The sequence below is a fragment of the Drosophila suzukii genome, chromosome 2L, assembly GCF_043229965.1.
Source record: "Drosophila suzukii chromosome 2L, CBGP_Dsuzu_IsoJpt1.0, whole genome shotgun sequence".
Lineage (NCBI taxonomy): Eukaryota > Metazoa > Arthropoda > Insecta > Diptera > Drosophilidae > Drosophila > Drosophila suzukii.
In genome coordinates, this window is record NC_092080.1 from 14,106,388 (window position 1) to 14,120,912 (window position 14,525).

General features: G+C 38.0%; 2 protein-coding genes across 4 annotated transcripts in view; one reads left to right on the plus strand and one right to left on the minus strand.

Annotated features, from left to right (window-relative positions):
- The window catches only part of MESR3 (misexpression suppressor of ras 3), a 42,904-nt gene that overhangs the window by 20,266 nt on the left and 8,113 nt on the right, over nucleotides 1-14,525 (plus strand). For 2 of the 3 annotated variants that reach the window (XM_017090308.4, XM_036817877.3), the window contains one exon: nucleotides 10,015-10,044. The exons of the other annotated variant lie outside the window; for it this stretch is intronic. In XM_017090308.4, the coding sequence (XP_016945797.1) occupies nucleotides 10,042-10,044 (3 nt within the window). In that variant the 5' untranslated portion in view covers nucleotides 10,015-10,041. The remainder of the gene's footprint in view (nucleotides 1-10,014; nucleotides 10,045-14,525) is intronic. 3 annotated transcript variants of the gene reach the window in all.
- Cyp310a1 (Cytochrome P450 310a1) lies at nucleotides 11,728-13,870 on the minus strand. Its single transcript, XM_017090307.4, has 6 exons — nucleotides 13,150-13,870; nucleotides 12,975-13,091; nucleotides 12,728-12,909; nucleotides 12,443-12,673; nucleotides 12,119-12,388; nucleotides 11,728-12,050 (listed from the first exon to the last, which is right to left on the minus strand). Exons 1-6 carry the CDS (start codon nucleotides 13,638-13,640, stop codon nucleotides 11,860-11,862), a joined length of 1,482 nt encoding a protein of 493 aa, XP_016945796.3. The 5' UTR covers nucleotides 13,641-13,870; the 3' UTR covers nucleotides 11,728-11,859.

A 14,525-nucleotide genomic window follows, 5' to 3' on the forward strand; every position in this document is an offset into this window, starting at 1 on the left:
AAGTAAATTGAAACTTCTTGAGCTTTCCGCAAATGTTCTTTCTTATCATCGAGTTACTTGATTGGAATGCGGTTCGATGGGTTTCTTCTTCTGATAAATCTCAAACAAGAGTTTTTAATTATTTTTTTTTTTGGAGAGTGTTGGCCAAAAAGGAAAGGAATGTTTCCTGCCGCTTTTGAGTTATGCGATGCCTCCCCTTGCAAAAAAATGGAAACTTGTTTTAGGCCTTGCGAACAGGAAACACGCGTCTGAAATCAGGTTTTCTTCGATGATAATGATTTTTTGGCGTGGCAGGTGAACGAGAACTTGTTCTCCTGTTCACACAAGCCCGCTAAAAGGAAAGTTCAACTTTTATCGGTTATAAAAATGATTTTTACATACGCAAAATTAATGTTAATTCGGCATTTACAAAACAAACATTTAGCGACCTTAGTAAAATGTGATTTCCCACTCTGAAATTCGACTCACGTTCCGGGGCTTTGGGGCCCTTGAGCACAAGTCCATATAATGTCTATATAATCCCCGTCCCACAAGACGAAAACAAGTGCGGGCATGACATTTAAAATTTGACCAACACTTTTCAATTGTTCCCATGAATTGCATGCTAATTAGGAATTGGCAGAATGATTGATGGATGGCTGTTCGGATTGACACGGGGAGCTTAAGCGACTTACAAACATTTGGCCAACTTACTATACTGTTAAGTTCACACCCACCCAGACAATTGGTCTTGGTGGTGTTTTTTCCAATGGTCGGCAAAATGTTTTCGGCATTCGGCAGTTTTTAAGTTTCGCTTTCAACAATTTGAAGGTCTAGCTGAAGAAGCAGAAAAATTTAAGTTAATTGTACTTGGATGGGCCATTGTGTGACTTGCATTGTCTGATTTTGAAGCATTTCTTATATTGTGTTATAATTTTTTATGTTAGTTTTATTGTCGGTGACAGGGGAGGCCACACAATGAGATCTTCTTTAAATTTCATGGAGGCGGGCAAAAGAAAGTTTTTTTTGTACATAGCCAAAGGCGTAGCCTTGGCTGGGATTAAGAGGGATTTTTCTCAATTGAATTTTTAATTAATTCAATAAATTAATGCAGAGTAGGGGAATTTCGTGAGTTACAATTTAAAAGTCAATTGCGAAATCAAAGTAATTTTAATTTAGCTTTTAAGCTGAATTACCTTGTAATAACTAAAGGCATTGGATTTGTTATTCATTTAATAATCACTTTTTCTGTGTAGCTTTATTATTTTGCAAGACAAGACTCCACCCAATCTTCAAGTTGAGTACAATTTTACCCCCCCACGTGGGTGTAGCTAATTGTTTGTGGTTTCCTTTACAAAATTTAAATAAACTCAAACGCATAGCGTAAATAATTGGACAGAGACAAGAAATCAAAGAAAGAGTCAGCTGGCGAAAAAAAAGGTGTCCAAGTCCATAAAACATAATGTTTGGACTTGACTTTCACTCTTCTCCGAACATTGATCTCTCTGTCGCTCCCCAAAGTCGGTGGTGGTAAAACTCAGAAGGTAAAACCGCAAAGCAAAAGATCACAGTGACCGCTGCCTATGGAATTTCACTTTTGTTTTCAATCCAAACTGAAAAAAAAATTTGATTTTTATGTCTTTGATTAACACAGATCTCGTGCGACTTTAATTTGGTCTTTAATTGAACATCGTACAGCGACACGTCCAGCAATTTAGCCAGTTCATCAATCAGTCAATCAATCGCACACAATCGTCATCATCATTGTCAAACAAAATTGGTTTCCGTTTCGTGTTTTATTTTTATGAGTTTTTTGAATCCTCGTCAGCGGCAATTAGTGGCAAATTTGCAACCAGTTTTCAGTGCAGATGGCTTAAAGTGGGAGTAAATGCTGTTGCATGCAACATCCATCCAAGCAGACACTTTTCGGCATCCGAACTTTTTGGCCAAAACTTCTTTTGCTCACCGTGCAAACTCCCCACAGCCAAGGCGATGTTAATTTTACATATTGCAACATTTGACGTTGACTTGCCTTTGGATTGTCTCTCTCAACTTGGCTTCCAAACTCATTACAATAGCTATGGCTGCACAAATGTGAACAGTCAGCTCCCAGACGAACTCACTACTCCCCCTCATTGTAATGGCAAAACTTCGTTGTTGTTTTCAGAGATGGTATAAGATAGCACTTATTTTTACCTAGTTAAGGTACAAACAAGTATATCTGGGTAAATGCTGTTTTTTGTGAACGAAACACCTGTCGAGGCTCGCAATTACCATTGCCTTTCATCAGTTTAGACTGCAAATACATACTTACTTGTTCTGAATACTTTGATATATATTATCTGGATAAATGAGTTTAATTTACTCTTAAAAGTTCTTATCTTATATCTTTATTGATCTTTTATATTTTTTGTAACAATTTAACCATTTTTCAGAAATACTATTTTCAATTTATATTTGATTGAAATTCATATTTCTTATACCGATAGCTATATAAATAAGATTAATATACCAAGGAACTGACATCACTAACTCCTTTCCTTTCGCCGTTTCTTGCATTCGGCGCGTTGACAACAAATGGCACTAAATTTTGCCATTGCATAATAAACTCTCGACGTTGCCGCTGATGATGCTGCCATGCCATGAAGGGTTCACTGTAGCTAGTGGGGGGCTCCACTGTAGTTCAGCCGAGTTGGGCAACATCAGAGACAATAACTTTTCTTATGATGCCATTTTTCACGTGGAAAACTTGAGCCGTCTGCTGTGAGAAATTGCGGTGAATGGGGGTGAGGAAAATGCGAGAGCAAATGGAAGTAAGGGGAGGTAAATTGTTAAGGGAGTTGAGGAAATATTCTGGGATAAATCTCGGAGCGCTTCCGTTTTGGATTGCTTTATTGATTTGGAAGAACGGATTTGGCCATGGATAAATTGGATTTTTCAATGGATTTAATCGCTTGAAATTGTCTTTCAGTAAACGAGAAAACATTTCGACACGATGTTCTTCTTATCTGTATAAGCTTAAATTTAAATTCTGTTTTCTATATTTCGTTTCAATAAGTTTGTTATGTCTTGCAGTCTCAATATAAGATATTTTATCTTATCTTAAGTTTCACCTATTATAATTTTAAGCGATGCATTGCTTTGGAAATTCCATAAGTTACCTTGAGGTATTTTATCTTGACTAGTAGCCTATATTTAATGATAATTAATGTATTTATACTCAATTATATATCTATTATATTCCCCAACCCAAAACCGTAAATCATTTCACGTCTTATCTACCGATTAAGTTAACTATTTCGCCAGCTTTAAGTTGGCAAACTTCTCTAATAAACTTGGCTGACAAATATATTTAGCGCAACTTCCAAGTTTTCACTTGCGACCACAGAAACTACAATCACAGCACCACCCCTTCACATCACCCGCATTCCAATATACATCACTGCACTTGAGCACAAGCCAAGTTAAAGTTTTTGCTGGTGGAACAAGTAAATTCCGCAAGAATGTCGAGGAGCGTATCACCAAGTTAACATTGTGCTTGGCTTGTAAATGGGCCGAAACGGAACATGTCGTATATTAACCAAACTAACGATATACGCATCTTCTTCTACAGTTTCCTTGTAAGGTACAGTAAAACTTCTGAGATAGAAAAATCATACAAATAGTAGAAAGCTTTCTCAGTTCGAAAATACATTTTGGATTATTTTTGTAAGTGTTATGGTCACACTAATTATACAAAAAGTTTGGTTACACTTAGCCAGGTTCAAATAATTCAGCTTTATATTATTCGTACGAAATTTGTATGGGTATATATTTTATGGAATACTAGGGAATTGAACCCTTTTCTAAGGATAGAAGTTCAACTGTAGTGGAATAAGTTCTTTCTGGCAGCATGGAATTGTGGTTGTGTAAGAATCGGAAGAAGATAGAAGCGGTTGTGTGTGGGCGTGGGCGAGAGTACTTCAAGTTAACCTCTAATTGCCATTGCCCCAAGTGCACCGAAGGCAAGGCAATATGCTGCTCATTTTTGTGCCCCTCTGTTGGCCAACCGACCGCACCATGTCCCTTTCCACAGGCTAATCAAATGTTACATGCAACGTTGGAGCACTTTTTATTGTACTTTGCCGCCGGGCAGCTACAGTAACGGCGGATCCCTACAGTAACCCATCAGACCCTTCAAACGTCCCCGTCACATACTTATACCTTTCTATATATAGAGAGAGAATGGAACCTGAGGTTGTCATTTGGCCGCCTTTGTTGAGGGCACCCTGTGTGTGTATGAGCTGGTGAATTCGTATGTGTGTGTTCTAACCCCATTGATCTGATGATGAGTAGCCCAAAGGCAATCCTGGCCCGCCAGCGAGTTTCTAGCAATTTGTTGTTAAGGGTATACGAAATTTGAGTAGAAATTTAACAATCTAAAAAGAGACAAAGGAAAAAAAATTATTTTTTGTAATATTTTAAAACTTATTATTAAACGGCTTAAATAATTGTAACTAGGGAAGAAAGCCTCACTTTCAAATTAGGTTTATTTATCAACTATTTAAGATATTATTTCACAAAAAATATATGTATTTACATAATGATCATTATCATTATTCAAACATATACTTGGCATCAAATGATTATTCGATTTCCTTCGTATGTTTTGTTTTTTTGTTTTTAAACTTATAATATTTAAGGTATTATTATTTTATTAGATATCCCTCTCTTTTAAATTAGGGTATCCTAACTTCATTTCCCTTAAATAAATGGCAGCCCTTTGTGTGTGAACGTCCCTTCCATATACGTAAACCTTAACTTTATTTACGTGCTTGATTAGAAGTAGGGAGCTAGACCAGCCCGTTGGGGTCTTTCTGTTTTGTGTTGTTTAGCGACGCTATCAATCTGATGTCCCCACATGCCCCAGTGCCCTCAGCCAACTCAGCCCCCGCCACGCCCCTCGATTGCTCCATAGAACCCCGCCCTAAACCCATGTTAATACCCTTTGGCGTCAACGTTATGAGTCGAGAGTGGAGTGAATAAAGGCGGGCAGGTTTTCCTTATCATTGTGCAAGCGAAAACTTAATTGAACGGCATTTGACATAGTTTAAGGCGATAGAACCATAAACATTGTACCGCACACTCGATTTTCCCTACTTTGGATTAGATGGAAAATTGACTTTGTTGTTTGGAAAATTAGTTTCACTTGTGAATTGCGAATCATTTTGGAGACGACGTTACATTTCGTGTGACATCGAAACCCAGAAAAAAGCCCAGGGCATAAAGCAACGCCAGATTATGCTGCATGTCGAGCGGGAGATGGCTCCCAGTACCAAATCCCACTCCACAGATCCGCGATTCCCCGATTCCCGTTCCCTGTCCAGAGCCAAATGTCACGCCAAACCATGCAGCACCAACAAATGCAGCAACTGCAGCGGTTCAAGCTGCTTTCCACTGATTGCAAAAATCATGCCGACAGGAAAAAAGTTGTAAGATCTTATTAGTCGACTTTGGAATATCTCTTACTTTATTTGGTATTTCATGGGGATAACTTTTAATGTTGGAAGTTTACTATTATAATAGATATTTTAGAAATGAATAGGGGTTCCAACTTTTATGGTTCTTCAGTTTAATGTAAGAAATCCTTACAAATCATTTCCTTACCATTAATTTTTATAAAACTGGTACATCCTAGGACATTTTGCATACCCTGTATGAAAAGAGTTGCCAGAATGTGGCATGTGACAGGGCAGAGAAGAAGAGCTCCCACCAACCTACCATCCGCATCCACATCCCTCCACTTTTCTGCAGCTACAAACTGCAAACTGCAAACTGCAAACTGCAACCAACTGCAGTCGCAGGGTCTCCAAAGCCTTGCCATTTGCAATCCACAGCAGCAGGGACCAGCATCTCTCATCCAAAGTGAAATTTTGTCAATGCATCTGGAAGCGGCTTAAGGGTTACCCATAGCCATAGATGTGGAGGGGATTCCAAGGGGATTGAGTTATGAGTAGCAGACAGTGAAGTAAATTAGAGAAGGCAACGGAGGAGTTGTGAATATTTTCTGGCAAAGGATCAGCTGCAGAGCTGGCTGTGTGCAATAGATATATGTACATATACTGCAACCGGAATTAGGCAGTCAAAGGTTCATCCGGTTGATGAAGAGCTACGCTCGATGAAGGAGCCAATTTGATGACTAGCCTGGATTTTATGGGCTTATCTTAGGAATTTAAGGTAGAGCAAAGTCTAGTTCAGCAAGTAAGTAAAGTACTTAACATGTAGTTTAAATTGAAATGCTTTTAAGGGAAGAATATGAAGGAAGCAAATAGAGTTGTAGGAAACACTTTCTCAGATTGCAAATCAAAAGTAAGGAGCATTTCAAATTAATGGGTGTATTACTATAAATATGTAACCCTTACTTTAACTTAGTTCAGGTACTACACGTCAACTTATAATTCTAAAGTAATGTACTGTGCTCACGCCGAATTATATTTACACACCTGTGCAATTGGGTCATCCGGTATACCATTGTTGTAATTTAACCCATCCATAATTTGATTTATATTCGATCATAAATTAAATAACTTCGTGCGCAACTGTGCAGCGACATGTTCATTTGGATTACATTTGGCACATTTGCAGTTGATGCACGGCCGTAATGGTAATTAATTAGGTATTTAATTTAATTATCAGTGCAAATTGCACACAGGTCACAAAATCCGCTAATTTCTGGTTAAATGCAATGGAAATGAATTTGGCTGGCAAAAAGCTTTGTTCAACGCTTCGGGGCTTTAAAATGTGAACCGAAACTTCCATAAATTGTAATACATAATTTACACCTGCGTGGGTGCGTGTTTTGTGTTAAAATTCTGGGGAGAGGTAAATATAGCATTAAAGTGAATGATATGAATTTCAATTTGCGGAAAGGAAATACATAACCAAATGGCGAACGCTCTTTTCGGCTGATTCCATTATGTATAGTACATCTCAGAATCGCTGTATGTATTCATTCCAAGTGACAAACTTGGGCAATTTCCGCTCCACGGAAATGTGCACAATTTAATTTTGGCCTGCGGTGCGCATTTTTACCCCTGCTATTTTTTCTAGCTCCCCTGTTTTGTGGCATCTAAGAAACATCTTTTGGTCTAGCCAAGCAGAAGTTTAGTTAACTCCCCATATCTTCATCTACGTATCTCTCCGCGGAGTTGATAATTTTCTGCTTGAGTGTGTTGCAGACTTCCCTCAGTTGCTTTTGCTTTTGCTGTTGCTTTTAATTAGAATTAGCAAGTCGCTCGTCGTGGCCACAAAAATGAAATGTACTCACACATGACTGGCATGCTGTTGGCCCCCAAAGTGGGAAAGAAGTTTCCAGCTCCCCTTTTTTTTTGGCTTAAGATCATTTTACTCCTCGCCGTGAAAACATAAATTCAAGTTGTTTTTATTACCACCAGGCACATTTACGCACGTTTTTCGCCTTTATCCCGCAAAAAACTTTGTATAACCGAAAATTTCCTTGGAAAATTAACAACACTCGTGGCTTTGATTTATCGCGATAAGCGGATGTTGTTGTTTTCCATTGTTTGTGGGGCGTTTGGATATGGTAATGGGTGGTGGGGCGGTGGGGTGGTGCACAGATTTTGATTTTGTCAGGCCCCATATATATGCAGATTGATTTTGGGACTTTAATTAAGTTATCTAGTTTGGCATTTTGATAAATGCTTTTGGCGCTTCGTTACGCCGGGTAATTGAAAATGAAGGCTAAATGATTTTGGCCATTAGGAAGGTTGGGCTTCTGAGTAGGGAAAATGGGGTCTTGAAATAGGGTTTCCGTATTGTAGAACTAGTGGTTTGATATAGGTAAATGATTACCAAAAGGAAATGGATTTACACTAGCTAACAAATTGTAATACACAGAAAAATGCAATATTCATTTTGCATTGTAATAACATATAATATTTTAAGTATACTTATATTAAAAGTATTTAAGACATTTAAAATTATTTTTAATATGCAAGTCAGTTATAACCAGAAAAACTAGGTCAACTGTAAGGTTTCTTAAAATCCCAAGGAGCCTCTGTAACGCCCTATCCTCATGAGAGATAATGAAATAATTTAAGAACCTCCCACCCCGAATACCCATGAATTCAACGCACTATTTAAGCACCCGGTTAAAAGACAGACACATAAATTAATTAAAAGTCGGAAACAGATAAAAATATAGTGTAAAGTGAGCGAAGCAGACCGAAGTAAGGAAAAGAACCGAAAAGAAGCAAAAAGAGGCAGACAAACAAATTACTCATGCGCCTGGTGGCCGCGACAGTTTGGCTGACAATAATTAAAGCAACTGCACACAGCCGCCAATGGCAACAATAAACAGCTGCACGCAAACTCCAGCGGCATCCTCAAACATCCTCCACTCATCGCCTCACATTTCATATGATCTATATATATGCAGACATATAGATGCAGTTTGAAGGGCGGCAGGCGGATGCATCTTCGCGTCATGCAACTCCATGTGGCAATTATGTGTGCGAATGCAGCGCACACAAATTGAAAAAGTAAACCAAGTGAACCCACAGCCACCCAGCTTAAGAAAAGCCATGAAGATATTTTCCAGAGACAGTGGGACCTCTTTAAAGAGAACCAGAATATTTATATTTATATTTATATGTATCATATTTACATATGTTCTGTCTTGTTAAATTACATTTTTTTTAATTTAGAAGAGTAAAAAAATATCTGGAACATAATTAAATTATAGAATAAAGTCTTATAAAATTTTTATTTTTAATTATTTGTAACATTAACAGTTTTAATAATATTTAAAAAATATATTATCCTTATGGTTGATTTTATAAAATTATAAATACAAAAAAATTTCACATTTAGAAGTCACACTGTTTAAGCAAATTTTAAACTTCTTTACTCTCACAATTTCCTTGAAATTCCCCATTTACTCGTTCTTCTTTAAGCTCTTAATGATCATAGTCTTTATACACGCATGACAAACTTACACTTACACCCCAGCCAACTTAAATTGTTAAACAAATATTCATAAAAAACCGCAGAGAGAGAGCAAAATTAAAGGCCAAGCATTTATTTAGTTTTATTACTGCTGACCCCCCGAGGTCGTCTTGTACTTTATCTTTTTTTTTGGAACACAGCTGGGAGAATTCTTAAATGTGGGGAGAGTAGTGTAAAGAGGCCACACATAAACATACGAGATGACCGCCACTTAAATTGTTTTCTTAGCCACGCTGCAAGTGGGAAAGTTTTTGGACGAGAAAAGTTCTCATCCAATTAGCGAAAATAATTGCTGTTGTCTGAAAAAAAATCCTGAAGATAAACTTATGAAAAGCAGAAGAATTAAAAAATATTTTTGGGGTAAATGAAGAGAATGCTAAATTATAAGATATAAGATATAAGCAGTAAGCTACTGCGAAAACCACGAAAAAGCTTATCACATACTATTCTATTGTTTAAGTATAAGTTGGCTTTAATAACCCATTTATTTTGCTTACATAACTTTCGCTTACCATTTGTTATCTGTTTATATTTATTCAAAACATAAATAATATCCTCATCGTTTTCGAGAGCTTCTTTGTTGTGTAAAGAAATTTGTCTTTTTATTATGTAAATTTTCCGCATATTTGTGGACTTAAATTGAACGATACAAAACGCTCAAGTTTCTATTTGCCTGCCGCTTAACAAATACTTCCCCTAGTTAAGCCACTTAAATGCTTTTAAAGTGATTTTATTTAAGCAGGCAAAAGTGTTGCACAACTTTGACTTGGCAAAAACAATAAAAGCCAAAGCAAAAGTCATATGTCAATTGGCTAATTAAAGGCGACTGCAGCGATAACCTTTTGTGTCAGTCTGTTTGTTGCTTGTAACAAATATATCCTTCACTTTGGCTGCAATAGTTGTTTGTTTTCAAACTCTATGGCAATCTGGTTTTATTTTTAAAGCAAAAGTTCAATAACACAGCGCCATATATATAAACATTTATTTAATTGATTGATTTCAACTTTGTTTTTCTCTGTCTACTTGCAGTTAACCCCGAAAACAGATCTTGAAATTATGGTAAGTAAATACACCTAATTGGTCAACAAGTTTACATGGAAATTAGCAGTACTCGGAACATGTCCCATGGGTGAAATAAATCATAATTTATGCAAGGAGAAATGAAAATTGCACGCTTTTCGCGGGGAATAATTTATGCCCCACGATGAAAGCAACTTTGTATTTACTTTTTACATTTTACTTGTGCGGTTTTTCGGGGTGGGGTTTGCTGTTTTGACCGCTTAACTGGGGAATGAGTAATGTTTAAATGTAACCAGGACAATGGCAGCCAAGATTACGCCGAAGGGAGTTGCCTCCGAATCTCCATCGCCATCTCTCCTGGGCCATCTCATGCAATTTATATTCGACACTTGCCTCGCCTGCCAAACTGGGTCAAAACATGTGAAGAGCTCCACTTGCTCCTGTTGTCGTAGTCGTGTCGTTGGATTTTATCTAGCTGCCTGAATCCGGCCCTTAAATTTCCCAGACTGCCCCATCAACTCCTGCAACCCCTGTGTTCGTTTGATTGAATTTCAATTTTCAATTTTAATACTTTGGCCAGAGCAAGAGTCGTAAAGTTTGCTGTCGATTTCGTACTCTTTCCAGGTCATTTATCCCCGAAAGCTTAGCTCCAATTAGTTTTATGGCTTGTATTTTTGGGTTTGAGGGCCCGTCCGAAAAGTTTTCATTAATGTAAAACACTTTACGCACTCATTAGAGTCATTTGTTTGTGACATCTCTATCCCTCGTTTCGTTTGTCCAACCCGGTCTGTGGATGATAAATGTGTCCATAATGCGGCCTAATTGCGGCATCATTAGAGGCGCCTCTCGGCCCTGATTGCCACTCCTCCAAACATACTCGAACTTGATTGGCACACTGAGCAAAAATAATGATGAACACTTTACTTCTGAATAAAAAACATTAAAAACAGTTTGACCCTTGAATAACTTTTTTAATAACTGCCTGGATTTGTTTATGGTAACTTGGAAAAGAAAGGATATACAGCTAATCAACTTTGTCTGAAGTATAGGTAGCCTTAGCTTTTTAAAATAAGCCGAGTTCTTAAAAATTAAAGCTTATGTCATAAGGCCTTTAGGTTTTTGGTAGAGCCAGTTATGTAAAAATATAAATATTTTTGCAACACTTATAAATCTGCTTCTTATAGTTTCAACATTTATGTATATTCAGATTTATATTCTTTAAAATATATCTATACTTTTAAATACAATTTTTTTGTGCACTTAAATTCCCTTTTATAACCCAGAGGGACCCCCCGTTTCTCTCAGTGTTGGCCAAACAAGATGAGTACTTGAAATGGACAGACGGACTTGACTTTAGCATATTTTGGTAGGCCAGAGAAGGGGCTCAGTAGTTGGTTTCCAGGCGACTGTCATGTCGGATTGGCAACAAAGCAAATCAAATTTAATGATAAACTCAAATGGAAGCACATGTCTTTTCCGCCCGAGATGATATCTCTCTCTCTCTCCAGAATCGAGTCTCTATATCCGTGTTGGCGTAAACAACAACAGAGTCACATAGGAATGACTAATTTAATGCGTCGAGCTTCACGTTGTGTGACGTTACGTATACGCACCGTGTGCCCCAGGACCTTTTGGCATTTTGCTAAAGTTAACGAAGCGAAGGAAGCAAACAAGCGCAGACAGAAGCAACAACAACAACAACAACAGGGACACGAAGGAAACTCTGTGACCATAATATACTGAATTTTATTTATAGCATAATTTCAGGTGTCGCGAACAGACGACAAAGTGTTGAAAAAGATGCTTAAATTAAAGAACTTGACAGCTTAAAGAGTGTACCTAAACTAACTAAGTTTAGCGATAAAATTTCGGTTTTATTTCGCGTCTCTTCAACTTGACTTTTAGTCCATCTTTTGTGTGTATAAAAGGAGCTGGCTGATGGGAAACTTCGAGGGTTTTCACCAGGTTGGGATCCAATTCCAAATGAAAGTTTTGCAGAAGTTTGATCAGGGCCACTTTAATTACCAGCTTTGCAAAGTTCTGTCCTGTAATTAGGTAGACCAAAATATTGCTTAGATATGTTGAAGAAAACGAAATTGCAGCCTTTACGTACCCACACATTGAACTCCTCCAATTCCAAACCCTATAAAAGCATTGCTCTTGGTTTTATCCTTGCATTGACCCACATCACCTCCAGATTGCAGAAATCGAAGTGGCTTGTATTTCATGGGTTCACTGAAATACTTCTCATCTCTGTGTATGGCCAGCAAAGGAACCATTAAAGTCTTTCCCTCATCTATGGTGAATTTGGAATTTGGCAGTGAATAACTTTTGCGGCAAATGCGTTCAATAATGGGTAAAGGCGGGTGTTTGCGAACAGTTTCTGAAAAGGATAATACATTTTTAATATGTATTTATTGAAAACCTATGAACTTACCTTTCAGACACATTTCCATATATTTAAGACCCTCTAGCTCTTCAAACTTAAGCTGTCCATCTTCATTGCTCAGTTCCTTTATTTCCGCTTGAAGTTTCTCCACTATTAAGGGTTCTTGCAGGATTTCCAGGAGTGTAAAGGTGATAGTTGAAGCCATCGCATCTAGGGATACTTTTAAAAGGTCCTCAGCTACTTTGGCCAAGCGTTTGATGGACAAAAGTTTGTCTGGATCTGGAAGTTAGAAAATAAATATAAGTTATATACAATTTGATCTATAAAACGTACCATTGTTTGTATCCAGCTGCCACTTTTCGCCACCAACTTCATTGCCATTTCTAAATCTGACTAGTAATTGTAGAACATCCTTTCGTATCAGTCCATGATCTTCACGTAATTCAACACTTTGTTTAATGAGATCTCTTAAGCGGTAGGTAAACGAGGATTTCTGGGGCAGTCGACCCAAAGTGCTAAGGATAGGATTAACAAATAGTTATAGTATATTGTTGTGGGGAATTGGGTTAGGAATACCTACAAGGATTGAATACTGGCATGTCTGTGGCTCAGGTAGCTGGTCAGGATGTGATCCCTTTGCTCAAAGTTGTTGACATCCAAGCCGTATATGAGATTGCCAATGATGTTGATTGAATAACTGAAATATAATATATTTAACATTGTATAACACCTAGAAGATTCAAGATTATTCTTACACTCTCAGTTGTTGCTGAAGATCGACTTCCAGAAGACCTCCCTGAATTTGTTCCTGATCCAACAGATGGTGAATCAGATGATCACCCACTTTCTGGACCTGCCCGAACATTTCCGTCAATCGATTCGTACTGAACATGGGTGCCAGTTTCTCAAGCAGATTGAATCGACGATAGCCTTTCACATAGTCCCATTTGAGTTCGTTGAAGTGTCCATTCGATTGCTGCAGAATCGTCTGGGCCAGCTCCACATTTCGTACCAGAAGAACGGGCCTGAAGAAGCAGTAGATGCCCAACAGACGATCTTTGCCCGACTGGTAGGCTTCGCAGATGGCCTCCACGTGTCGGAATTCCCTTCTATATGCCTTTCGAAGGAAACTCCAAGTGATCCCGGCCTTTTCCGAGGGGAATCCCCTGCGCCGCCAGTGGCTGTAAATGTGCCGAACCGAGAGGAATACCACCGAATATAGGAGAATAGGCAGCAGCAGCCACATTATGTCGATATGATGTTGCGACGTCGACGGGCCTTGACAGACTGGTACTTAAAATCTGAAAAACTAAAGCCGATTCTGAGGACGTCTGTCCCGATGGAGATAATTACTGCGAGTTGGCAGGCCCAGTGTGGATGATAATGATAATGATAATGATGAAGAGGCAGAATGAAATCGAAAGTAGCGATCGAAACACCGCTCCTCTCGTCTGGCAACTGACAACTGCAAGATTGACTTGCCCTGACCAAAATACCAAAAGCTAAATTCGAACAGAATCGGGAGAAAAAATCGAAAAAAAATTCCGAACATGCTATCACATACTGTTTCAGTTATCTCCCTGTCTCTCTTTATGGTTGTTCTGTGCGTCCTGATAGTAATTTATACAGCCACTGGGCTGTACCATATTATTATCAAAGTCTGGGGCAAGTTTTTGTACCTAAAACATGTACCTTTTATGAGGGAGGGGTATGTTGGGCTCTAAAGAGCCTTAGGAAAATACAAATATATATTTGTAGTAAGTGTGTCAATGTTACGATACTGCATTCTTAAGAATCTTTAAAAATATCTTTAATGTAATATTTACCTTCTTGAAACTATTGAAAGGTATTAACCTGTCCTTAACATTTACATATAGCCATTCCTTTGTTCTTAAGTTGTAGATGCAATTATTTTTCTGTACCCAATTAATTTCCCTCCCCCCCCCCCCCCCCCTGGTTTCTGTTTTGATTTATTATATTAGTTGATAAGACTTTTACTATTTTAGTTTCGCTGCGTCATTGGACTCGCTTCAATAGATTTTGAATGAAAATATTATCAATCGAACTTAGGGCATTGATTTCCAAGGCAGCTACACATCTCCGCGTAGAACTTAAGGTGATCTCTTGACAA

Coding starts and splice junctions, on each gene's coding strand:
- Cyp310a1 (XM_017090307.4), bottom strand. CDS start 13,640: ATGTGGCTGCTGCTGCCTATTCTCCTATATTCGGTGGTATTCCTCTCG. Junction 13,092..13,149: donor CTTCAGCAACAACTGAGAGT/GTAAGAATAATC, acceptor ATTATATTTCAG/TTATTCAATCAACATCATTG. Junction 12,674..12,727: donor GCAGCTGGATACAAACAATG/GTACGTTTTATA, acceptor TCTAACTTCCAG/ATCCAGACAAACTTTTGTCC.